At 42.3% G+C, this 24,654-nt stretch overlaps 1 protein-coding gene and 1 long non-coding RNA gene across 19 annotated transcripts in view; both read right to left on the bottom strand.

Moving 5' to 3' along the window:
• LOC309515908 overlaps positions 1 to 4,641 on the bottom strand; it is a 304,876-nt gene extending 300,235 nt beyond the window's left edge. For 4 of the 11 annotated variants that reach the window (XR_014212707.1, XR_014212708.1, XR_014212709.1 and 1 more), the window contains exons 1-2: positions 4,420 to 4,639; positions 3,350 to 3,442 (exon numbers count right to left, since the gene is read on the bottom strand). This is a non-coding gene — a long non-coding RNA (uncharacterized lncRNA). The other 7 variants (XR_014212705.1, XR_014212706.1, XR_014212711.1 and 4 more) reach the window with 7 other exon arrangements.
• An 11,918-nt stretch (positions 4,642 to 16,559) lies between these two features.
• Positions 16,560 to 23,123, bottom strand: MTERF1 (mitochondrial transcription termination factor 1). Of its 8 annotated transcripts, none has more exons than XM_082194180.1 (4): positions 22,730 to 23,122; positions 21,306 to 22,004; positions 20,881 to 21,002; positions 16,560 to 18,031 (listed from the first exon to the last, which is right to left on the bottom strand). In XM_082194180.1, exons 3-4 carry the CDS (start codon positions 20,912 to 20,914, stop codon positions 16,812 to 16,814), a joined length of 1,254 nt encoding a protein of 417 aa, XP_082050306.1. In that variant the 5' UTR covers positions 20,915 to 21,002; positions 21,306 to 22,004; positions 22,730 to 23,122; the 3' UTR covers positions 16,560 to 16,811. The 8 variants fall into 8 exon arrangements, with proteins under 8 accessions (XP_082050306.1, XP_082050308.1, XP_082050307.1 ...); XM_082194182.1 differs by having other exon boundaries at positions 21,306 to 21,401; XM_082194181.1 differs by lacking the exon at positions 22,730 to 23,122 and adding an exon at positions 22,557 to 22,712 and having other exon boundaries at positions 21,306 to 21,401.
• Positions 23,124 to 24,654: the final 1,531 nt, after the last annotated feature.

Below are 24,654 nucleotides of genomic sequence, written 5' to 3'. Positions count from 1 at the left end.
GATTGACAATATGGAGTCTGTGTGAGCTGTTCAAAATTAGGCTGTAAACCGATGCATGCACACAGAGAGACAAGAAGTAATTTTCTTAATCAACTTTTGTGTATGCCCACATTTGATGCCATCTAGTAAAAATATCCTTCTAAAGATGTAAATAGAGCGCTGCAGGATCAGGTCAAAGACCCATCTAGTTCATCATCCTTTTCTCATAATGGCCAACTAGATGCCTACAGCATTCTTCCCAATTGTGATTCCCTAACTACTGGCATTCAGAGGCATATTGCCTCTGACAACAGAGGTAGAACTTAGCCATCATGGTGGGTACCACTGATAGTCTTGTTCTCCCTGAATTTGCCTCATCCTCTTTTAGGCCATTACTACACATCTAGCGGGAGAAAACTCCATAGCTTAATTATATGCAGTGTGAACTTTATTTTGTCTGCTCTAAATGGAAGTGCAGTGATCAATTACTTACTTACTTACTTACTTACTTACTTACTTACTTACTTACTTACTTACAAATATTATTGTCCTATCCAGGCAGGGTGACCCATTTCTCTTTTAACTACTAGTGGCTCTAGCATATTGTAGAAAGCTGCCATACAGATATACACTAAGGGACATTTGCAATACTACTGCAATAAAAACATTGTTTAGAATCTTTTAAATGTGTTGTTGGGTGAAGCAGAGGTTATTTGTTGGTTTTTGTTCTTGTTTTTATTATGTATTTTGTGTTTTTTATCTTGTATTTGTGAACTGCCCTGAGATCTACAGAGTATACTTACTAAATAAATAAATAAATAAATAAATAAATAAAAATATTCTAATTGTCATAGCAATAAATTTTAACTTACATAAGTTAACACGGCACTGTTTGTAGCTCAAGCTGACATTTGCATGCCATGTTCAGAGAATGAGAAATCTGTGAATGTGGCTTATTAAGCAATGTGTAGCCTTAGAATGCAGTTCAATAAAAATCCACTCAACAGAATTAACAATGAGCATAAAGCAATGTATTTATGACAGACACTGGGCACATTCAGGCAAAACACTGGCTGTTAACAATGGCTATTGCACAACCTCTGTGCTAGTACACACAACCCAAGCACTCCTGATTTGTTCTTCCCTTCCTCCCAGCCAGGAAACAAACCATGGAGTGGCTGGCTTGCTTGTGTTACATCTGAACCAGAGCACATGGTTTATTTTTCTGCTGGGAAAAAGGGAGGAGCAATACTTTGATTCCTAAACATGAGTGCTGCTTCAGTTTTAATACAGTGATACCTTGGTCTACAACCACAACCTGTTCCGGAGGTCCGGTTGTAAACCAAAACAGGTTGTAACCCAAGGCGCGCTTTCACCAATGGCCTCCAAAAAAGAAAAGAAAAAAGGGGGTTGTAGTCCCCCCCAAAATGGGTTGTAATCCAAAGAAAGGGACACACACTTCAGGGTTTGACGTGGCAGTCACTAGTTTCACCACTAAGTAGGAAGGAAGGAGCGAAGGAGGAATGTGCAGATTGTGCACCCTGAATATGGTGATTAGATCCAAATGCAGCTAAAATTAGAGTCCTTATTTTGACCACAGGAGATAAGGACTAATATTTGTAACCATGTAACTGCCATCACAGACTTTCAAAGATGATATATATTAAGAAATATATTTTAAAATCAGCTATTATTCATATGGAACTACTGTACTGGTATTAATTTCAGCATGAGAGATTCTATATTTTGTTATATATCCTCTTCACTTTCGATGGAAGAAAAGTCATGATATGATGCCACCTTCTGGATGAAATGAGAAGAAAAACTGTTTTTCCCCCCTGCATCTTCATCTGACTTTAAACCTGGAATCTAGATTTAGCCAGATAGATATTTGAAATTTTGCCTCTTATCATTTAAAATAGTATTTTGATAGATTTGTTAACGTGCACATGCACACAAAAAGCATAATTATGATAATACTAGGTTTTTTAATAGACTGCATTATTGCTAGCTATGATCTTTTAATTAAATGATATAACAAAATACGTTCTCCATAAACCATTTTTCCTGTTTCAAAGCCTTAACAATAATTCCTATAAATTCCAGAGTGATTACTGAGTATGAGTTCCATATTTCTACTTAGACAACATGAAATATAACTTTCTTCTGAATTCTCTCTCAAAAAAAATGTGCTAAAGTAGAAGGGCATGTGGGGGGTTGGGTTGGGGGGGGATACATGTGCATTTAATGCAGCGAGCACCAACATACCACATACGTACTGTGTGACTACCATGTGGAGCCCCTTTCAATGCAAATTGAGAAGACCTGCCCCTTATATCATCTGCACTGCAAGAAGATTAGGAGAACGTTCAATTTCCATGCAAGAACATAGACCCAGAAGAACTGGCCATTTGTAGCTTTAAGGAACAGGTCCCATTCTTCCTTGCTATTAACTAACTTCTAAACACTCAGATTTCCCAACTGATAAGGTTTTCTGGACAGAAACACTAGATTCAAACATGTATCTGCAACTCAGGACAACACTTCCTGCATCTGATGACATGGACTGCAGCTCACAAAAGAATATGGCATAATAAATTTGTTAGTCTTTAAAGTAGTTAGTCTTGAGTGGTTATTCAACCTGAAGTGATGTCCATATTTCTGACTGTCTATGATTTGACCAAACTCAGCTTTTTATCTGGTAACCCACCATTGATTTTTACTGTTATATGTTATTCTGTATAAAAATTCTATTATAAACACTAAAAACCCACACAGTCGCTTTGTTGCTTTTGCTGCAATAATCTTAACACAGCTTCCCCTCTGGAAACTATTTCTGCTAGGGATTCCATCGATTTGGCATTTGTTTTTTGAGATGGCATAATCACATGCTGTAGATTCTGCAAAGTATGTAAAAAGTGCTTTTGCGAAAGTATCATAAAGTTACATGGGGTTTGCTACGCTCATTCACTGCCACAGAATCATAGTTCAGCTCAGCTGAAGAAAACACGGCCATTTAGTTTTCCAGATAGGCTGGGAATGGTTTCAATTACCTGATGTTGCGGTTCAATCCATCAGTATAACACTAAACACATCAAGGCTAGTCATGCCAGTAAAACAGTGGAATGTTTATGGGGAATTCAAGATTATGCTGCTATATTCTCTCCATGTAGCTGGCCATAGCCCTGTGTAAAATTGGGGGGGGGGAATACAAGTGTTTGGCCTCAGGAATCTACAAAAGCTTAAATAAAAGAGGGAGGAAAATCTAAGATTATGATAATATTTTTAAATTGTGTACAGAGTAGTTTATTATATAGTTTCAGTCATATCAACATTATGTAAGGGAATACTCTGCTGGTTTTGTTTTTACCTTTATTCCAAGCCTGCCAGACTGAATTATCATCACAAGGAATGTTGTAGACCTTCCATGTTTCTTCGTGTTCTTTTATGGGCCTGTAGCAGTCTGAAGAAAAGAACATGCATTGTGTTATATTGAGCTCTTACGTTATGAGGACTAATTTTTAAACTGATGACCCCTTCTCACGATATGGCCACCACACAGATATTGCTTGAAACTCCATCACAACTGAATTTTTATTTCCTTTCATTTTGCATGACTAATAGCTTGGCAGCTGCGAGTGCAAGACATATGTTCCTAGTGTGAGGGATTGTTTAGCTTGTTACGCCTGCAACTGTTCCCTGAATTTGTTTCCAGAAGTCAATAATGAAAGGAAACTCAGCCAGATGTGTAAATATATGCCACTAGTGTTACAGCTCCTCTGCATTTACCCTGGCCAACTCCACTTGCCTTCTGAACACAGAACAGCATTTCATGGTTTACTTTCATGCAAATATCTGAAGGAATTGGGAATCAAATACAGTACAGTGGTACCTCAGGCTAAGAACTTAATTCGTTCTGGAGGTCCGTTCTTAACCTGAAACTGCTCTTAACCTGAGGTACCACTTTAGCTAATGGGGCCTCCCACTGTCGCTGTGCTGCCGGCGTGCAATTTCTGTTCTCATCCTGAGGTAAAGTTCTTAACCCAAGGTACTATTTCTGGGGTAGCGGAGTCTGTAACCTGAAGTGTCTGTAACCTGAAGTGTCTGTAACCCGAGGTACCACTGTACCTCAAATGAGGGAACAGCCATATGAATCCACCAGTCTGTCCTCAATAAAGCTAGGGATTATTCTACAGTACTTGCAGAGCTTTTAAACTTCAGGTGGCCTGTAGTTTATACTTCCTCTTTGCTTTCCCTGTGTTAAACTTATTGAAGTATTATTTATTTAAAGCATTTGTAACCCAGGCTTCAGCTAAAAAGGCTCCCAGAACAGCCTGCCCACAATCTAAAAAACACGACACGATGAAAAAGGGACAGAGAGGAAAGGGGGGTGGAATCAAACTCAGGCTCCAGTTGTTAAACAGTTGTTCTTATAATGACCAGCTTGTGTGATTCAGGAGTAAGAGGTGCCTGATAGAGCTGGGGTTTTAGCAAAAATAAGATAGGATGAACCCTGTTTTCTATTTCTCCCACTGATGCAGTGTGACAAAATGGCTGCTCCCAGGTGACAGTTGTAAGGAGAGGAGGCCTGGTGAAGCTTCTTCTGGATAGAATAAGCTGTGCTTTCCATCTCTCCCACTGGAGGAACGGAATCCATCAATAAATACATTTTATTATTATTTTTTAGTAACATTGTAATCTTAGTTATGTCTGCTTAGATTTAAGTACAGTGGTACCTCTGGTTACGTACTTAATTCGTTCCGGAGGTCTGTCCTTAAACTGAAACTGTTCTTAACCTGAATCTCGACTGTAGCTAATGGGGCCTCCCGCTGCTGCCGTGCCGCCGCTGCGTGATTTCTGTTCTCATCCTGAAGCAAAGTTCTTAACCCGAGGTACTATTTCTGGGTTATCGGAGTCTGTAACCTGAAGCGTATGCAACCCGAGGTACCACTGTAAATCCCATTCATTCAGTGGGGCTGAATCCCCACAGAATGTATATAGCAGGAGTTCCCAAACCAGTTTGCAAGCTTCATTCGGGTGCTCTGTGGTGTGTCTGTAAAAATGCACTTAAAAATCATATAGCATCTAGGACATCATTGCCACAACTGGCAGAAAAACAAAAACCCTTTTAAGTGCTCTGTTTGGGGTGAGGTGGGAGTTTGGGGGACTATGGTGCAGGATTACATCCTAAATATGTTATTTTCTGTAATATGCTATGACAGCAAGCACAAGGCGAGCCAACCACTGGCTGATTCATTTTCCCCAACAATACTTCTGTATTCTTGACCAGTTATCCTGAATTTTTCTCCAGTCATCCTTTCCAGTCTTCAATGTGTAACACAGATAACATCAGACACAATAAGACTATTCATTTATGTTTTGGTCAACGGGGGGGGGGGGGGTCAACAAAGATGTGTGTATATATTCCTCAAAAAAAGCCATTACACAATTTTTAGTTGAAAAGAAATATTAAAGGAAAACTGGAATGGGTGGTCATATGGAAAAGAATCTAGTCCTCAGTCAATATGAACAAAGAGAAAAAGGAAAATGTGATATCTAAGGTGAGGGTCCTAACCAGCCAGTCAGCTCCTTGCACACTTCAGGCCTAGTCTGCCTAAATAATTACTTGTATCTTTCGTCAGCCTGCCTTAGCAGGGCCTCTTGGAGTTGCCCAAGGACCCCTACAGTGTTTGCGGGATTTGCTACTTGACACCGCCTGCTTCCCCTTCAAGCCCTATGCCCTCATAGACCTGGGCAGGGTCACAGCCAAGCATAGTTATGGTTTTTAAACTAGCTGAAATAAATGACCTCAGTCCAGAAAATCTAGCAAAGGCCCAAGTAACTACTTTAGAAATCCATGTCAGCTAGACATGACTAAGCCCCAATCTATTGTTTTCAGTGGGACACAAGGCTGTTGATGGGGGGGGGGTCCCGTCAGGGCAAAAAACAGCTTCAGGGTGGGTGTTATTTTCTTTGGGGCAACACCTTTCACCATGCCATTGCCTGATACAGCTGCCTTCTCTCCCTCCTTCTTTGCCTCCTTCTCTTTTTTCTAACCTATCTTTTGGTTTAATTTGGTAAAAGGAAAATGATATGTGGTTAAAATAAAAAGGAGAAGCCTGGATTCCTAGATTCAGGTTTGGAGCAAGTGTTCTTTGGTGAGGAAACCCCAGCAGAGATTTAAAATTACAAAATATGCAGCAAAGCAGAGCATGGAACTATAGGCTGTTTGACCTTTAAAATACAATACCCCCTTCTAGGTTTCTTCCAAAGTTCCACACTTCCCTTAGCATAGAAAAAGACCATATTTGGTAACTTAAAAATGGTTTACTTACAAGCTCTTCAAAGGACAGATTCATGTGCTTTTTCCACATTGCTGCAAGAAAAGACAGGCAGTATAACTTAGGTTTCAAAATGGTAAATGTTTCTAAATTATTTGTATAGAAACACAAAAATATCTTGCTTAAGCCATGGAGTCTAAGCTTGGAGCATCCACCTTAGACCTCCTTACTGGTAGGATTCACAGGGTGGAAAGGGAGAACAAAGAGTTTGTTAATCCTTACTCCCAAGGTGAGGGGAATCTGTCTGCATCCTAAATTGATGTTCTACCAATGAGTTATAGCTTTCCCCCAAGGATGAAAAAAATGCTTAGAGGGGAAGAGCATATGATAATGTTCATGTTTTCAATGTTCCTAGGACCGTTTCTTTGGACTGAACTTTCAGGGAAGGCAATTATTTAATTTTACAGCTAGCACCATACATATAAGCTATGGAAAGACATGTTTATTGCATCTCCGAACATTGGATTATTGTTTTGTTTCAATGCTTCTTGACACAAAAATGACAATCAATTTTATCTTCAAAGTTTGCCCCATAGTGCCCTCAAAGTTATAGCATTAGTTGAATACCAGCCAAGATGTTCGGAGAAGCAGTAATTCACGGAATCAGCACATTTAAATTATTAATGGAACACGTAATCTGAAAAGATCTGCAAATAAACTGTTACTCTCAGAATCAAATGAATCGCTAACAACTATGAAGGAACAAGAGGGTTGAAAAATACACAATATGTCAAAGTACCAGGAGCAAAGGGACTTGGGGATTCAGGTCAGGTCACCGAGTTCAACTACAAACCATTCTTTGTCTTTTATTCTGAGTACGATTCCTGGTAGGGTCCTTAACATTTCAACAATAACCCCATCTCTCTCTCTCTCTCTCTCTCTCTCTCTCTCTCTCTCTCTCTCTCTCACACACACACACACACACACACACCACACCCTTGTAAGACCCTCTTTAGTAATCTATGAATTCTGGTAATGCCTTTAAATGGAAGTGACATTTCAAGGCAAGTTATTTACTGTCCAATTACAACACAGTTGTAATGTTCACAGTGTCATAGACAAAATTAAAGGAATGATAATTTAAAACGGGGTGGGGTAGGGGGACCTGTTGCCGTCCCAATCTTGCTGCTCCTATCATTCCTGACCATTGACCGTTCTGGCTGGGGGGAAATGGGGGTTGGAGTCCAGCAACATCTAGAAAGCCACAGGTTATCCACCCAGGATTTATAATAATATCTCAGCACCATTATATGCTGTTTATTCGGAGACACATCCCACTGGGTTCAGTGGACTTAAACCAGACTACAGTATGTGTATCTAGGATTGCAGCTTTTCCTTCTGCTTTTCCATCATAAAGTTATGAACTATGGCCCTCCCTCCAGTTCTGCTTCTAGTTCACTTCCTGGCATAGGCTTTGGCGTGAGTCAAACTTTCAGAAAAGATACAATGGGAAAGTCCTAATAGGATCACCGCTGCAGCAAGTGTGTTTGGATACGCCCAACATCAAAGCAGCAGCATGTTGTGACCATACATATGCTTTCTCTGTAAATCTGTATCAGCCCTCAAATCACAGGTGTCTCAAGGCTTCTTTACATGCAAGATTACCATATTTTTCGTCCCATAGGGTGCACCGACGATTGCTCAGCGCGCCCAGGCTTCGGGATACAGACAGCTCTTCGCAAGCCGTGGGAGCCCAGCGGGAACTCCCATGGGCTCCCAAGGCTTGCAGATAGCTTCCTGAAGCCTGGAGAGCGAGAGGGGTCGGTGTGCACCGACCCCTCTCGCTCTCCAGGCTTCAGCGAAAGCCTGCATTCGCCCCATAGGACGCACACACATTTCCCCTTCATTTTTGGAGGGGAAAAAGTGCGTCCTATAGGGTGAAAAATATGGTATTCCCTTCACACATATCGTTCCCACAAAAGAAATAGCATAAATCCTGCATGTAGATCAGGCATGTCCAAAGTCCGTCCTGGGGGCCACTTGCGGCCCCAGGGCTGGTTTCAAACAGCCCCCCCCAGGCAATTTTGAAAAAGCAATCTCTTGCGGCCCCCAAGTACCTGCCCACCAAATCCTAATCAGGAGCTACATCCGACTATAAGGCTTCACTAGGGAGGCAGACAAGGTGGATGTGCTACTGATGGTGCTGGGAAGTTGAAAGTACATGTGCTTACTTGCCATTAGAACGTTCGTTTACCAATACTTATATGATTGGTTAGAACGTGCCTTGTAACATAAAAAGTGTTAAACCCAATACAAAACAAAGTGGCACTAATAAAGAAAAGTTCTAGGGTGGCAACCGAAAGCAAACTAAAAATGCTTTTGCAGTTCATCAAAATTATCCAGCAATATCAAGTTATAGGAAAACTGGTGCTATTAACAGTAATCCTTCTAGTTGGTTAATTGGTTTGGCAGCTACAGGAGAGCTATGAGATTCAGGTGAGGGTGGTCAGATGCCTTGTCAATCCCAGCAGGTATATAAGAGGACGACCAAAATGGTCAAGGGCCTGGAAACGATGCCTTATGAGGAACGGCTAAGGGAGCTGGGCATGTTTAGCCTGGAGAAGAGGAGGTTAAGGGGTGATATGATAGCCATGTTCAAATATATAAAAGGATGTCACATAGAGGAGGGAGAAAGGTTGTTTTCTGCTGCTCCGGAGAAGCGGACACGGAGCAATGGATCCAAACTACAAGAAAGAAGATTCCACCTAAACATTAGGAAGAACTTCCTGACAGTAAGAGCTGTTCGACAGTGGAATTTGCTGCCAAGGAGTGTGGTGGAGTCTCCTACTTTGGAGGTCTTTAAGCAGAGGCTTGACAACCATATGTCAGGAGTGCTCTGATGGTGCTTCCTGCTTGGCAGGGGGTTGGACTCGATGGCCCTTGTGGTCTCTTCCAACTCTATGATTCTATGATTCTATGATTCTATGACCTGGCCCAGGCCTGCGGCCTGCCCTGTCTGTCAAGCCGTGTGTCGCAAATAGCTCCCTGAGCGTGTTTATAGTTGCTCTAGTGGACGTGGTTGAGGTCGGCACCACCTCAAGCCACTTGGACTGAGAGTCAACCACTATTAGGAAGCATTGGCCCTGAAAAGGCCCCACGAAATCCACATGCACCCGGGGCCATGGGGACTGTGTGGACTCCCAGGACTGTACTGGTGCCTTGGGTGGATCTGGCCGGGAGACCTGGCAGGGCTCGCAACGTTTTACCCAGCCCTCTATCTCCGCATCTATGCCTGGCCACCACACATAGCTACGGGCCAATGCCTTCATCCGGATGATCCCTGGGGGGGGGGGGAGCTCAACAACTTTGACTGGCCCTCACGCATGCTCACTTCATCAAATCTAGCCCTCTTTGGAAAAAGTTTGGACACCACTGATGTAGATTATCTGAGCTAACACAGATACATAAGGGCCCTCTAGTGGTACAAAACCTGAGAGAGGAGGCTCCAGTTTAAACAATGATAGCAGGAACATTTAGAGCACTGGGGCAAAGACCGAACATTAGTTCTCCATATACATACCATTTCTGCTGCTGTTGGAGCCTTTAAGAACTGCACCAGAATATGTGATAAAGTGGGTGAGCATGTGAAAAGTTATCTGCTGCAGGATCTGTTCTGCCCTAGGGAAAATGAAAGCCCCTAGTTTCCACAGTGGACGAGTATATTTCTGCAGCCACCACTCACTCACTCTCTCTCTCTCTCTCTCTCTCACGCGCGCGCACACACACCCCCCCCCCCAAAGCAGCAGAAACATCCAGAGTTGGCCCTGCTATTAAGCTGAATGAGGCAGCTGCCTCAGGCGGCAAACGTGGCAAGGTAGGGGATGTGTACAGTTCATGCCACATGACCACCTAAGCTAACCCACTGCCCTCAAGAGCTATGTAAAATGCTGTCCCATTACCAGTTTTGAAGTAAAATTCAACAGCAGCCTGGTTGGCTTTTCTACATGGACCGTAGAAGGAACTACCATCTTTGCCTCAGGCAGCAAAATGCCTTGGGCTGGTCCTGTGGGGCACAGGGGTAGAAACTGAACATCAGCACACATACACTCTTTCTGTTGGAGTACTTGTGCTAGAACAGTGGGGCATGAATCATATGCTGTGTGGTTTGCTGGAGCTGTCCCCCTAACACTGGTGCCACCACTACTTGGATGGGCGTGGGATAGGGCAAGGCAACAGCAAGGTTAGTGCCACATTGGGTTCACCAACAGGAGTGTCGCCAGGCAATCTGATGCATTTGCTGGTGCATCCACACAGCCCCAACCTCACCGCCAGCCTGGCTATACACTACCAGACACCCCACCATAACTGCAATAAATCTGGATGCTATTTCCTGTACTTAGCACTCTTATGACTTGGCTGCCAGTAAATATTTATTAATATTCATACCTGACTGCACTTTTCATTTCTGACTGGGGCTTATGCATGGAGAGGGGGATTTGTTTCCACAATACATTGCATTGAAGATAAAATAAAGGAGCTGCAATTGTATATGTGATATTTTATTGTGTAAATCCTTAGCTTCTAGTATCAATCATATCAGCTTTAAATTAAAAAGTTCCAGAGAACTGTTAAACCTGAAAATAAGCTTGCTTTGGAGGGCAAGGTAATCTTTGATCGCTCCAGTGTTCCCTCTGACATTCTGCATTTAATTTAGTGCGGATAAATGAAATTTTTGCCGAGCTGCATATTTCAACAGCAGTTTTTACTGAATTTTTAGGGCAAATTATTTTGTGATAAAGTGTTTGCAGGAAGCTACATATCACTGTGAAGGAGATCCCAATATGGTCAGGATTTATTATTAAAAGGCCAGTATGAGACCTTTTAAAGATGCTGAAAGGACTGGAGGCAGAATGATGCCCCCCTTGCTTTCAGTTCTCAGTTAAAAGTTTAAGTTTGCCAATGCTGATATAACCCCCTCAAAGCATGAGGCCTGGGGCAATGGCACCCATTCCTTTGAGAAATCCATCACTTTTGCTGAATGTATGCTGTTCTGTTCCATTTGGAACGGTTTTGTGTATTTCGTAATTCTGTAACCTGCCCTGGAATCTTGTGGTGACGGGTGGGTAAAAAAAAAAATACTACAAAAAATAATACTTAAATGCAACTGAAATTTATTAAATAGAAGTCTGACAGATTATAGTGAGCAAGAATAGTGATGAATGATATACTCTAAGACAAATGCCAACAAGATTCTCTATGAAAGCAAATTACATATTTTCAAGTTCATTTTCAAGATCAGGAGCGTCAATGAGTCAGAAGAGGAGGGAATAGACAGCCTTCTTTAAAGCTTCATTTGGTCTATATTGCTGGATATCTGCAAAACCATCTCGCAGAGACAATGCAGAAGTCAGAAAAACTCACGGTCTGTGCAAAAGGCATGCTGCCTAATCTCGAGATACCAGATGTGCTTTCAATTCATCAAAACCATGGCAAATTGACTCTCTGACAAAACAACAAGTGCAGATGTGTTCTTAATCGCCCAAGACTGGCTTGTCTTCAATCATCCAGCATGGATTCTGCATGGATTCCACACTAACTTTATCTCTTCAGCAAAGACAGCAGCAGGGCATGTTTCATAGGTTCAGAGTGTGTAGCTTGGGATTTGTTTACGTTCCAGTTCCTTTGATCTTCCAGCTGCTCCCTGTTCCTTTACTGAATCTCCACAAATTTTCTTTACATACCTGTTTTCACTGTGGAGACTTACTGGCATGAGAAATTTCTCTGCGTGGATCTCTCTCACAGAACACATTGAGCCTGTACGTTGGAACAAACAACATCAATCAGCTGTGTGGTCCAAGTTTTAACAATTTTCTTTCCCTGTTGTGTATTTCCTTTTACAAAATAAGTTAATTTTACAGTTATTGCTGTTTTTAAATAATAATAATAATAATAATAATAATAATAATAATAATAATAATAATAATTTATTTGTATCCCGCCCTCCCCGGCTGAGGCCAGGCTCAGAGCGGCCAACATCATAAAAACAACACAATATGCATAAAAACAGACATCAATTAACTAAAATACATCTTAAAATTAATTCAGACAAGTTAAAATCTGGGCAGGTGGCAATTATCAGGTTGGAGTTGAGAGTGGTTAATACTTGCCAGGACCAACTGTTTCCGCTGATCATACAAGGACCTGTGAGCGTGTTGGGAGCCTCCTTCTGGCTTGTTTTATACAAAGTAAAGTAAGTCAAACTGCAATCTGCCCAAAGGCCTGGTGGAACAGCTCTGTCTTACAGGCCCTGAGGAAAGATGTCAAATCCCGCAGGGCCCTGGTCTCTTGTGGGAGAGCGTTCCACCAGGCTGGGGCCCTGGCCGAAAAGGCCCTGGCTCTAGTCGAGGCCAGTCTAATTTCCCTGGGGCCCCAAAAATAACAGCACTGACAAAGGACACGTTGGGGACTAGCAAGATGTTGACAAGGGTGCACTGGGGGGAAAGGGACTGAAGTCTGACTCAGGAGAGGGGATAAGTGGTTTGTGGGGACCTGTACCAGCCAGGAGGCAAGAATCAGAGGTATGGGAAGCTTCAGACCTAGTGGAAGAGGCACACCAGGCAAATGAAGGGCCGAGTGCTTCCTCACCCTCTCCTGAACCACTATCTTCTAGAACCAGGAGAGAATTGAACAGGGTGGAGCAGAGGCAGTTTCCACAAGGGCATTGTCTCAGGCTGAGTGCATGCAGGCCCTTGGGGGAAGATACATAAACTGGTGGAGGGGAAGTGGTCCCCTGTTGCTGCAACTGCCCCATAATTGAATACCTGGGAATACCTGCCTAGATGCTACACAGGTGTGTGTAAGTATTCAGAGCTGTAGAAGTGGCTGTAAATATAGCTATAGCTATGGCAATTCCAGCCGGTGGCAGATGTCCTTGTCTCATGACTCTTCCAAGTGGGTTTTTTTAAAAAATATTATTTTTAAGGAACATATGGTGCACACCACAAAATAAATGTGTGGGGTTTTTTTTTCCTAGGGGGAGGTGAAAGCCTCCAGTGGTTTGATTATTACAAAGACTACCAAAAAATAAGTTTTACCTTTGTTAGAGGGGGGCAACCCTGTGCAAACCTTTGTTAGGCTCGAAGCTGTGTTTTGTGTTGTCTCTTTCCATCACCTCAGAAACAAACATGAATAATTAGCATACTTAAAAGAGAGACCATATGCCCAGGATTCCTGCTCTTGGCTTTCAGTTTCATAGCTCCAGCTCTTAACGTTGTTCAGTCCTCTGAGGCACTAGCAATTGGATATAATCCCCTTCTGTGTGTTCCTTGTTGCCGCCAATATCTCCGCTCCCTATAGAACCTTCACAGTTCATTTCCTTCTGGCAAAAGCGGTTAACATTTATTGCTTCTGTAGCTCTGTAGTCCTTATTTAGGAACAGAGAAAAATAAGAAACTGCCAGTCCTGGGAACATCTGCATGTAAAGCAGATGCCCTACCAATGAACTATGGTCTTTCCTCAAAATTACAGGAAGCCTTAAATAAAAGACTTATGTGCCGCTTTTGAGAATAAACTCTTTCAAAATGGCATGCCATAAAACACTTAAACACAGCTGTTTGTACTTCCCTGTTTAGTGTGCCTTTGGTGGCACACTCAGATTTGCCTGATGTTTGAAATGGTCCCAGAGCAGCAGTCTAAGAGCTGTAATAAAGTAGTATGAGTCTAGAACTATCCAATGCCTACAATAGCCCTGTGGTTACACTTCCATGCAGAGGGCAGGAAAAGTGGGCAGTCATGTGCTCCCTAACAGCTCGACATGAAAGGTTGCGATGACCTAGGAGTAAGCCCTACTGAACACTTGCTCACTTCTGAATTAAGAATGAATAGATTTGTGCTGGGTTCAGCTGTAACACAAAACCATTTGTTTAGCTAACCACACTTTGTTTTAATGTCTGACCCGCCCCCGAGCCAGCACAGAAATTGTGGTATGATGGGAACGAAATAGGAACAGAAACCACAGCTTGAAGCTGTTTTACATAACACTGTACCAAATGAGGTTTGCCATTTTGTCTCAACTCACAGGCCACTGACAATCCAGATAGGTCCTTTGTACAATGGAGATGGGAGTCAACTTACGAAGCAAAGCGCTGGCCAGATAGAAAACAAAGATATACGACTCCAAACCATAGTTTTCCTGTTGTACGTCTGTAACTTATATTAGTACAGTGGTACCTCGGGTTACATATGCTTCAGGTTACAGACTCCGCTAACCCAGAAATATTACCTAGGGGTTAAGAACTGTGCTTGAGGATGAGAACAGAAATCGTGCAGCAGTGGCGCAGCAGCAGTAGGAGTCCCCATTAGCTAAAGAGGTGCTTCAGGTTAAGAACAGTTTCAGCTTAAGAACAGACCTCCAAAATGAATTAAGTTCTTAACCCGAGGTACCACTGTCAGGGAACTGGAGTCAGAGGAGGAGGAGGGAATGGGAACTTACCGGGAGAAGGTCCCTTTAATAAGCAGCTGTTCGTCTTCGGACGAGAGAGAAGACAAAGGGGGGTCAGAGGGAAGTGAATCTGAGAGAGAGGAGGTACTTCCTGGGCCAAGCACCTCTCGTCAGAGAGGAAGAAGGGGGGTTGGGCTTAGACGTTGGCTATGCTGGCCCAAAGGCGGAAGGAAGCCAGTCGGGACAACTGACCGACCATGATGAAGTCACATTTTTGAACTGCTTGTACATAGCTTCAAAGAGGCAATAAATCTTGTAAATATGGCTGGATTCCTGGACTCTTATCTTCGCTAAGCACTCTCAACTCCCTGCCTGACAACCACTGTACAAACCATGGGTTTAGGGTACAGCTCAACCCATCCAAGGAACTTTCTACACATAAATTGTCTTCTAAGAAACTGAAATACAAGTTGTTGTCTTTAAAAAAAAAAAGCATTCTGAATACATAAATGTATTTAAAATACCAATACACATTGCTTTGCAGTTCCTATAATTATCACACAACAATCACTAGGTCAACATTTACGTCACTCAAGAATTTGACTCGCCATCTCCTTTGAAGTCCTCTAAATGTAGAATCCATGTTTTACAGATTAAGTTTTTTTAAAAAAAAACTTCACATGACAAATTTCTCATAAGCAAGCAACTCCCCTGCAGAGAAAGAAAACTATGTACATTTTTTTCTAAGGAAGAAACAGTATGAGGACCTCTCTAAGGATTCCAGGGGAGAAGAGTGTCTAAGATTAGCTCACTATGATTTGTCTGATGCATCCTGTTTCAAACAAACTTCTGTTTCTTCAAGGATACAATATGAGTTCTAATCACCCACAGGAATATAATTGCTTAGAATTTATAGTCAAAAGGGTTGTTTAAAAAAAGCTTAATAGATTATTTTTTACCACTAAAGGCCAACACATATTATTCCTGACTGTTTTTGCAGCATGGTGCATACTTCATACATACCAGTAATTAGTAGCAGTAAATTGTAGGGTGAATTATTCCCCAAAGACTTCCATCCTTTCATCTTGTGGATGTTTTAACCACAAGAGAACTTGCCCTTTCTAGCTGTCAATTAGTCATATATTTTTTTCCCACTTGATAGCTATTGCCACCATATATCATCTTCATTTTAACATCCATAGTAACTGTCAAAAGAAGTTCTGGGTTCAACTGATAAAATTCTTCATGGAAATTTCAGTTAATGGGTGGGCTGAATGTAAAGTTGTTTTTTAAATTATTTAATTAAATCATGCTCCTCCCTTATAAATTACGTTCCCAAAGACTCTTTTTATCGTCCCATTGATTTATTATTTTAATTCACTCTAAATACCAAAAAGAAAATAGCTGCTATTCTGCCTACCATGTTTCAGTTTCATTTTTGTTCCGTATAAAAATTTACAATTCCTTAAGTGGCCATCAAAGGCAAGGGGGGTGGGGGTGGAATTATATAGAAAAGCAACATTCATTTTAAGTTTAACCTGAGCCAAGAAATACATAGGCAACTTAATACAATGCTCCATTTAAAAGAGCAGGAAAGAAGCACAATAAATAGTAAAACATACATTCAGCAAAATCAAGTAATAGTGCTTCATTGCTACTGCATCATTTCAGCTATCATGTTAGAAGGCTCCATGTTTAAATAAATCAATGTAGAAATGTAGCATATCAGGGAGCATATGTAAAGATATTCCTAGATTTGAAGCGCATCCATTCACCAGATCCTATTAAAACCAACACTTTTGAAAATTTAGAATAGCCACAAATAGTTATTAATTCAAAAAAAGTACTGCAAGGCTAAATTATTTTTAACCTCAATACCATTTATTTATTTCTTCCGTTTTGCTTTGTTTCTTTGGTCACATAAGGCAATTAAAAAAATATTTATTATGTACATTGTATACGCAGCAACCATTTTGCACCTGGGTGCAATTTCTGGCCCCTACAAGGGTTGGTGGAGCATGCATAAGAAGTCCATTTGCCTCCATTAACCCCCCATGCCCCCATTTGCCCTCTTCTGGGTCCCCAAAGACCCATGCATTGGTGGTCGCACATCAATTAGAGCCGTGCAAAATTTTTGCTGCCTGTAACTTTTCCAGTTTTGCTTCAAATCGTTGTTTACTTAACGCAAGAATTCCAATCCCATGGATTTGAAAGTTATAGCCCAGCTTTCCCAGCTCATCAATACGGTTACTTATAGTTTTGATGCTTTTGTCCAGAACTAGAGGACTTTTCAGTATGAGATTAATGTTAATATTTGCCTGCAAGAGGCAATCTATTTTATCATTCAGGTTCTGTGGAGAAAGGTATAGAATGCGAAGGTGCTTAAGGACAAACATATCTGCCTCTAGTTCAGTGCACCCATGAGACAACAGCTTCTCTTTCACGTTTGCAAGTGTCTTTTTTAGGTATTCATTAGAGAGATCCAGAACATCACCTCCTTGCCCATGCAACAGCGTTAGAAATTCCTTATTGCTCAGACTTAAAGAGGACTGCAGAAACTGAACGTTTGCTTTCACTTGCTTGCTGCTCCGTAAGAGGATAAAGACATTTTTAGAAATTATCTGTCTTACAAAGTCATCTGGCTTTTCTCCACCTAGATCTAAATAGATGTCATTCAAGAGGCTTATCATTTGTTTATTGAGCTCTATACTGTTAGAAAACACCCTTGGAGCTCTGGTCAGCATGTTGCCAAGATCCTTAGAAGTCAGCCCAATAGAACAAAATAAGGTAATGTTCTTCTGCATGTTTTCATTATTCCCAGAACGGAAAAAGGATTCGGGGGAACGTTTCAGGATTGTTACAATTTCCATGTCGGTCATCAAAATGCTTCGCCAAATTTCCCAGCGTTCTTTCAGAGACTGGTGTGAGCGAGTGATGGCACGTGGATAACGTGAGATTATACTGGCAATGGCTTCTCTGTTAGCCCCTTTTCCTTGCAGAAAAATCTTCAGGCCATCTTCATTGGTGATCTGCCTCTTGAGAACACCAGGCTGTCGTTTTCTTACCATTTTGACATCCACGCCCATACCAGCCAGATTTTTCACTAAAATGTTGTTCTCCTTGTCCAATTCATCACTGGAGCTATCAATCTTAAGGCAAAGAAACCTAGCGGAATCCCCTCTGAATATAATGTCTGTAGACAACTTGATAAGCCAAGGTAAATTCATGTTGAAAAGCAGTTTATTTTTCATGTTCACCAGCCCTCTCATTGAGATGCTAACCAGGCACTGCAAATCTCTGAATAAAATTGTACTTCCAGTCAGTTCAGGATCTTTAAATAAGAGACAAGGAGAGAGAATTATAATAAACTGTAAGGAAGCATTCATGAACAACCTGTTCATAACTTAATTTGTTTAACACATTTTAAAAAGATTCAGATTCATTGTAAGAATGAATTAAATGTTAGCAATCCCCTTCTAGATGGCTTATTATTTTTTGTGTGGAGTGCCTATTGTATGGGTTAGAAATGTCTGAGAACACTCCTTGGTGGAATGAAGGAGTACCAGAGAGGGGCACATGAAATTCCACCCATCAATTTGCATTTCTTAGTACAGAAAGTATTGATCTGATGTATAGCGATCTCTCCTATTCTGATTAATTCAAGAGGGTTCTAGAAGGCTTTCTTTCTATGTGAAAGAAAGAGGTAGGTTTTTGTTTGGGTTATATTTCTTCTGGGAAGCTGAGTACAGCTGGTTTAAACTGGTTGTTATCTTTCTGTCAAGGTTGTGCTGACTATAATAGTAAGACCAGGAGGAGCCTGGGTCACACTTACATTCTCTTTCTGTCCCTTTGTTCTGGTGTTCTGTATGCTATAGAATTAAGGCTTAGTCTTATAAGCTTGTAAGTTTTATTGTAAGTGCTACAACTGGAATCTTTTTATGGACTGTGCCAATCCTGAATATATTGGGTTTGTGACCATTATGCTCATTTGCCTTCAGTAGCAGGTAAAGCTCAAGTACAATTGCCTGTGGTCTATTTTTTGGAATCTCTGCTACATGTTTAACTTTTTTCCTCCCCAGTGGAAGAAGCTGGGCGACACCTTGGGTGAGTCATAGGTGAGAGATAGCAACCTGGGCGAGAGCCAGATTGCTATCTAGGAGAGTACATCTGTGGATAGATGGATGCTACATGGTTCTGTCAGTGTCTCCTGGTATTTTTGCAGTACATTTTAGTAGAGTGGATAAAGTCTTAGCGGTTTGATGACGGAGAGGGAAAAACTGTAAAGAATGGGTGGGTGGTGCATGTATACATACGTATTGGTGGATGAGTTGAGGGTGTGGGAATTAGAAAGGGATGAGTACTGGGTGCTGTATGATTTGTGTTTACATAGTTTGAGTGATTTGGGTAGGGAAATTAGTTGGGAGTAGGCACAGGATATAGCTGTGTGTGAAGAATATGTGAATGCTGAATATTGTGAGTGAGGATGCGCCTTAGCAAGAGGCTGAGGGAAGATGGAAGGGATGGTATTCCTATCAAGGTAGTTATGAGGAAGAAGGTATGGATGGAATTGGGTGAGGTCCAGATGGCTGCAGACTGTGCCCCTTTCCAACCTTCCATCCACCTTAAAGCAACTTAGTGGCCCGGCTACTGAGTAAGTTAAGAAGTTTTCAAACTGTGCTACTTTGTTTTTGCTTTTGAAGGACTTTATTGTTTCATCCAGTGTTGTAACTTTATCAGTTTCGTTGTTTGTTTAATTGTGTGCATATATATTTTATCCTGTAAACCGCTTAGAGGCTGTTCTCATATTAAGCATTATATAAATATATGAAATATCAACAACTTCAGAATGATTATACCTGTCTTGGCGATAAATACTAGCCACACAATTATTATTTTTATTAGCCTTCTAGTACAGTGGTGCCCCACAAGACAAATGCCTCGCAAGATGGAAAACTCACTAGACGAAAGAGTTTTCCGTTTTGGAGGTGCTTCGCAAAACGAATCTCCTATGGGCTTGCTTCACAAGACGAAAATGTCTTGCGAGTTCCTGCGGGTTTTTTTCCCTTTCCCCCCCTTTTTCTAAGCCGCTAAGCCGCTTATCAGCTAATCCGATAAGCCGATAAAAGCCGCTAATAGCGCTAATCCGTCAATGGGCTTGCTTCGCAAGACGAAAAAACCGCTAGACGAAGAGAATCACAGAAAGGATTCTTTTCGTCTTGCGAGGCACTACTGTATTTGAGCAAAGGTAGTGGAGGTTTATTTAAAAAATAAATATAGTGAAATAAACAGTAAATTACATTCAGAGAATTACAAACAGAGAATTACATTCTCAATGCAGAGGAACCAGACTAAGGGCACAGTCCTAACTCCATTACTAATGGGAATTCTAAGTAAAATGGTTCAGATTTAAGTGTATATAAAATTGCAGCCATAAAGTAATACAGTGGAACCTTGGTTCTCGAACTTAATCCACTCTGGGAAGAAGAAGAAGAGTTTGGACTTGATATCCCGCCTTTCACTACCCTTTAAGGAGTCTCAAAGCGGCTAACAATCTCCTTTTCCCTTCCTCCCCCACAACAAACACTCTGTGAGGTGAGTGGGGCTGAGAGACGTCAGAGAAGTGTGACTAGCCCAAGGTCGCCCAGCAGCTGCATGTGGAGGAGCGGGGAAACAAACCCGGTTCACCAGATTACGAGTCCACTGCTCTTAACCACTACACCACACTGGGAGTCTGTTTGACTCCTGGTACAGCTTCCGATTGGCTGCAGGAGTTTCCTGCACTCAAGCAGAAGCCGTGTTGGACATTCGGCTTCCGAAAAACGTTCAAAAATCGGAACACTTACTTCCAGGTTTTCAGTGTTCGGGAGCCAAAACGTACAAGTACCAAGGCATTCGAGAACCAAGATATGAATGTATACAATATTAGTCGTGTTAAGAGTAAACCCACTGAAAACAATGGACATAAGTAACAAAGGGTCTATGGTGCACTCACACTAATGAGATACTTTTAATGAGAAGCAGAGACGACAAGCAGTTTCCTCTCTCTTTTGCATCCTCCCAAAATGTTCTGCTGTAGTTCACTGCAGATGCGCAATTCACACCAGCAAAGAGGAGTCACAGAATTATACATGAGTACGTACCCCCACATTTGGATGCTGGGAAAGGCTCTAGCCAACCAACCGTGCAGTGTCCTGACTGCTTGTCCCAATTGCATAGCACTCTCTGTTCATAATCAGGAGCTCACATTGGGCTTCATTTTCACACAATACATGTGTGGCGTTTGCCTGTTCTTTTGGAAATGTCTGTACAGGAGGAAAGGGTTAATAGGTAGACCAATAGAAAAGCCAGAGGCAGAGCCTACCTGTTTTTAAAAGGCTTAGCCGGAGGTTTTAGTCAGTTGGGAAAGCAGTTGGAAGACAGATGGAAATAGAGAGCGTTAGTGCAATTGGTTCTTCTGTGAGGGGAGGTAGAAGAGACAGGATAAAATAAGACTAAGAGGGTAAAGGGTAACAGCATTTTGAATGCATTTAAAGTTTATTTGTGTTTGTAATAAACTACAATCTTCGATGTTAACTTGAGAACCCAACTGAGACTAAGTGATTTACCGGAGAGAACCTGGCTGTTGGCAGCGGATTAGTGGTGTACGGGTCAAAAGTCCGTGAAACGACTGGGGGCTCCGTACGAACGCCACAACATGCTTGCTGGAAAGAGGGTAAAATAAATGATGTTGTAGGTGAGATTAAATGCATAGGCTTGATCCTCACTCAATAATATTAATTCTGTGGTGGTCATATCAGTAGACTGGTTTTTATAAAGTGTTATGCATTAAACTGAGTGGCTACCAGAAAGGAATGTTTTGTTGTGTTCTAAACTGTTGGCTTTGCATGCTTTTATATTATGATATCACATTATAAATGCACTAGGTTACCAGTTATCAATGTTTAATTAATACTACTACTAATTGACACTTTAAGTGCAAGACAAACAATATTCAGATACATTAAAATAAATTCCTTAAATTGGAGCTTAGTGGTAGAGCACATGCTTTGGCACAAAAGGTCATGACTCCCTGCATGTGGAAACAGGGCTGCAAAAGATTGGCTGTGACTCTGGAGATGCTCTACTGAATAATGTACTGAGCTAAATGACCAGCTAAATGACTCTGTATGACAGCTATGTTCCTAAACCGCTTCCCCTGAGGAAAGGCATCATTCCCAAACACTGGCTCTTCACCGCATTTACAGCCGGGTTCTGTACATGAGCGTGGCCGGGGATGGGGGGTGAGGGACAGGGGAGGCAGCCCCCTAAATCAAGTAAATAAATAAAAACATTTAACTGACCAATTGCATCGCAGTTAACTCAGTTTCTCCCCACCCCAGCATAATACCTGCTCTCCCCTACAATAAATCCTGGCTACGCCCATGGATCTATATACGTTAACTCAAAAATAAAACCCAGCTTTATTCGGTTACAATTTATAGTACAAAGAGGCAACAGCAAATTTGGGGGCGCGGGGGTGAAGCCGCGGGCGTGCATAGACATCTTCCCTCCATAAAACAGCTTGCCTCTCACCCCATTGCTGAGACCCTGGGGTGACCTGTAAGAAAGGCATTTTTTTCCACATACAAACGGGAAAATGGGTGTTTCACTTCTGAGTAGACATGAATGTGCAGGACCGCGCTGTTGCGGCGAAATCGGTAAAAGGAAAACAAGCCTGAACCCTAGGTTTGCTTAATGAAATATCACCTCCCTCGAAATCAACAGCATTTTAATTCCTAGAGAAGATACGGCACGGGTGGGAGTTTTAGTTTCCTTCAAAAATCTAGCATAAAAAACACATTGCCCCTGAAGCGAACCTCCTTTTCTCTTCTTCCCCTCTGCCACCGCCTTCCCTATTTACTAGCCTCAGCTTTGCTAGCCTTGAGCCGCTAAAATCTTGCTTCCCAAAATTTAATCTTCGCGTTCTATGTCTGAGAAACTTTTAAAGGCGTTACAGGCAACGCACAAGAGTGGGTTGCGTGTTGCTCACCGCCGGCATTTGCGCGCTTCCTTCCTTGGGGAGGCGTGGAAAGTTGCAAACGGAAAAAGCAGAAAGCGCCAAAGAGCACGCGCGTGCAGGAGAGGAAAAGCGCGATGGGTGTTTTACTTTTTTAAGTGCTGCCATCTAGCAGAGAGGCCTCGGCCTGCCTTCCTTTTGCCGAAAAAGCGAACTGCCAGGAGATGGCGGTATTAGATCAGATTCACACGTTCTTTGTTTCACGGCGTTCTCACGTTGCCGCAGGAAAAAGTAGTGACAAATGAACGCGTTCCTTTCTAATTTGTCATTAGAATCTGTTGATAATCTCGGCCTTCTGAGGTACTGCTTTGGGGCAAAGGAGCTGCTGCTGCTCTTTTAATTTGTCTGTTGATTGACTGATTAATCTGTTCTATGCAATGGAATGTGTATTGGTCTCCCCAGGCCACACAGCAGCTTGTTTTAAAATAGGAGATGTTTGGCTATTGCAGGGAAGCTCAGCAGATTATGTATGAATTTGGAGAGGCGGGCATGCTGGCATCACGTAGCCATTACACTGCCTCAATTCAGTGAGTTTTAAAATTCAGCAAGTCAGTCTCATTATTGATGTGTGTACGTTTCAGCGTTTCCATGCACTGCTCTGGTTCGCCAGAAGCGGCTTTGTCATGCTGGTCACTTGACCCGGAAGCTGTACGCCGGCTCCCTCGGCCAATAAAGCGAGATGAGCGCCGCAACCCCAGAGTCGTCTGTGACTGGACCTAACGGTCAGGGGTCCCTTTATCTTTATGTTTGGGTTCAGAAGCATCATTATCATTATCATTATTATATTTGTACTCTGCCCATCTGACTGGGTTGCCCCAGCCACTCTGGGTGGCTTCCAGCATATACAAAAACATAATAAAACATTAAAAACTTCCCTATACAGGGCTGCCTTTAGATGTATTTATTCTAAAGGTTGTCTAGTTACTCATCTCCTTGACATTTGACAGGAGGGTGTTCTGCAGGGTGGGCATCGCTACTGAGAAGGCCCTCTGTCTGGTTCTCTGTAACGTCACTTCTTGCAGTGAGGGAACCACCAGAAGACTTCTTCAGAATGCCTTTGAATGCCAATTCCTGATGACAACAGCAGGAGAGTGCCTCTGTGCTCATGTCTAGTTTATGGGCTTCCCACTGTGGGAACATTTGACTGGACAGAACTCAAGTCCAGCACTGTTGTTCTTATGTTCTTTAATTGTCTGCTGTATGTAGAGGAAGTTTTTGTACACAGCAGCATACAGTCAGTTGGGACCTGTAATCTGAAGTGGTTCGGTCACAAGTTTACCACTGCAAGGTCCAAGACTGGAGAATTAAGCAGATAAGGAATAAAACAGATAAGGAAGTTTGGTATTGTCATGACTACCCACCAGATCTTTTCAGAAATTTATGTGGTAAGTTTTGAGCAGGACAGAATATTGTCTGTCCTGCTCAAGCAGTTGGCTCCTTACCTCTCTCACCCTGACCTAGCCACTGTGATCCATGCGACGGTCACCTCCAGACTGGATTATTGTAACTCGCTCTACGTGGGGCTGCCCTTGAGACTGACCCAGAAACTCCAGCGGGTGCAGAATGCTGCAGCGAGACTCCTTACAGGGTCTTCGCTGCGAGCTCACATTCACCCAGTGCTATACCAGCTGCACTGGCTCCCGCTGGAGTACAGGATCAGGTTTAAGGTGCTGGTTTTAACCTTTAAAGCCCTATACCGCCTAGGACCCTCGTACCTATGGGACCGCCTCTCCTGGTATGTCCCACAGAGGAACTTACGGTCTTCAAATAAAAACATCTTGAAGGTCCCAGGCCACAGAGAGGTTAGGCTGGCCTCAACCAGAGCCAGGGCTTTTTCGGCTGTGGCTCCGATCTGGTGGAACACTCTGGCACAAGAGACCAGGGCCCTGCGGGGCTTG

Source organism: Podarcis vaucheri (genome assembly GCF_965113315.1).
Source record: "Podarcis vaucheri genome assembly, chromosome: 12".
NCBI classification, from domain to species: domain Eukaryota; kingdom Metazoa; phylum Chordata; class Lepidosauria; order Squamata; family Lacertidae; genus Podarcis; species Podarcis vaucheri.
This window is presented reverse-complemented; position numbering and strand designations above follow the sequence as displayed.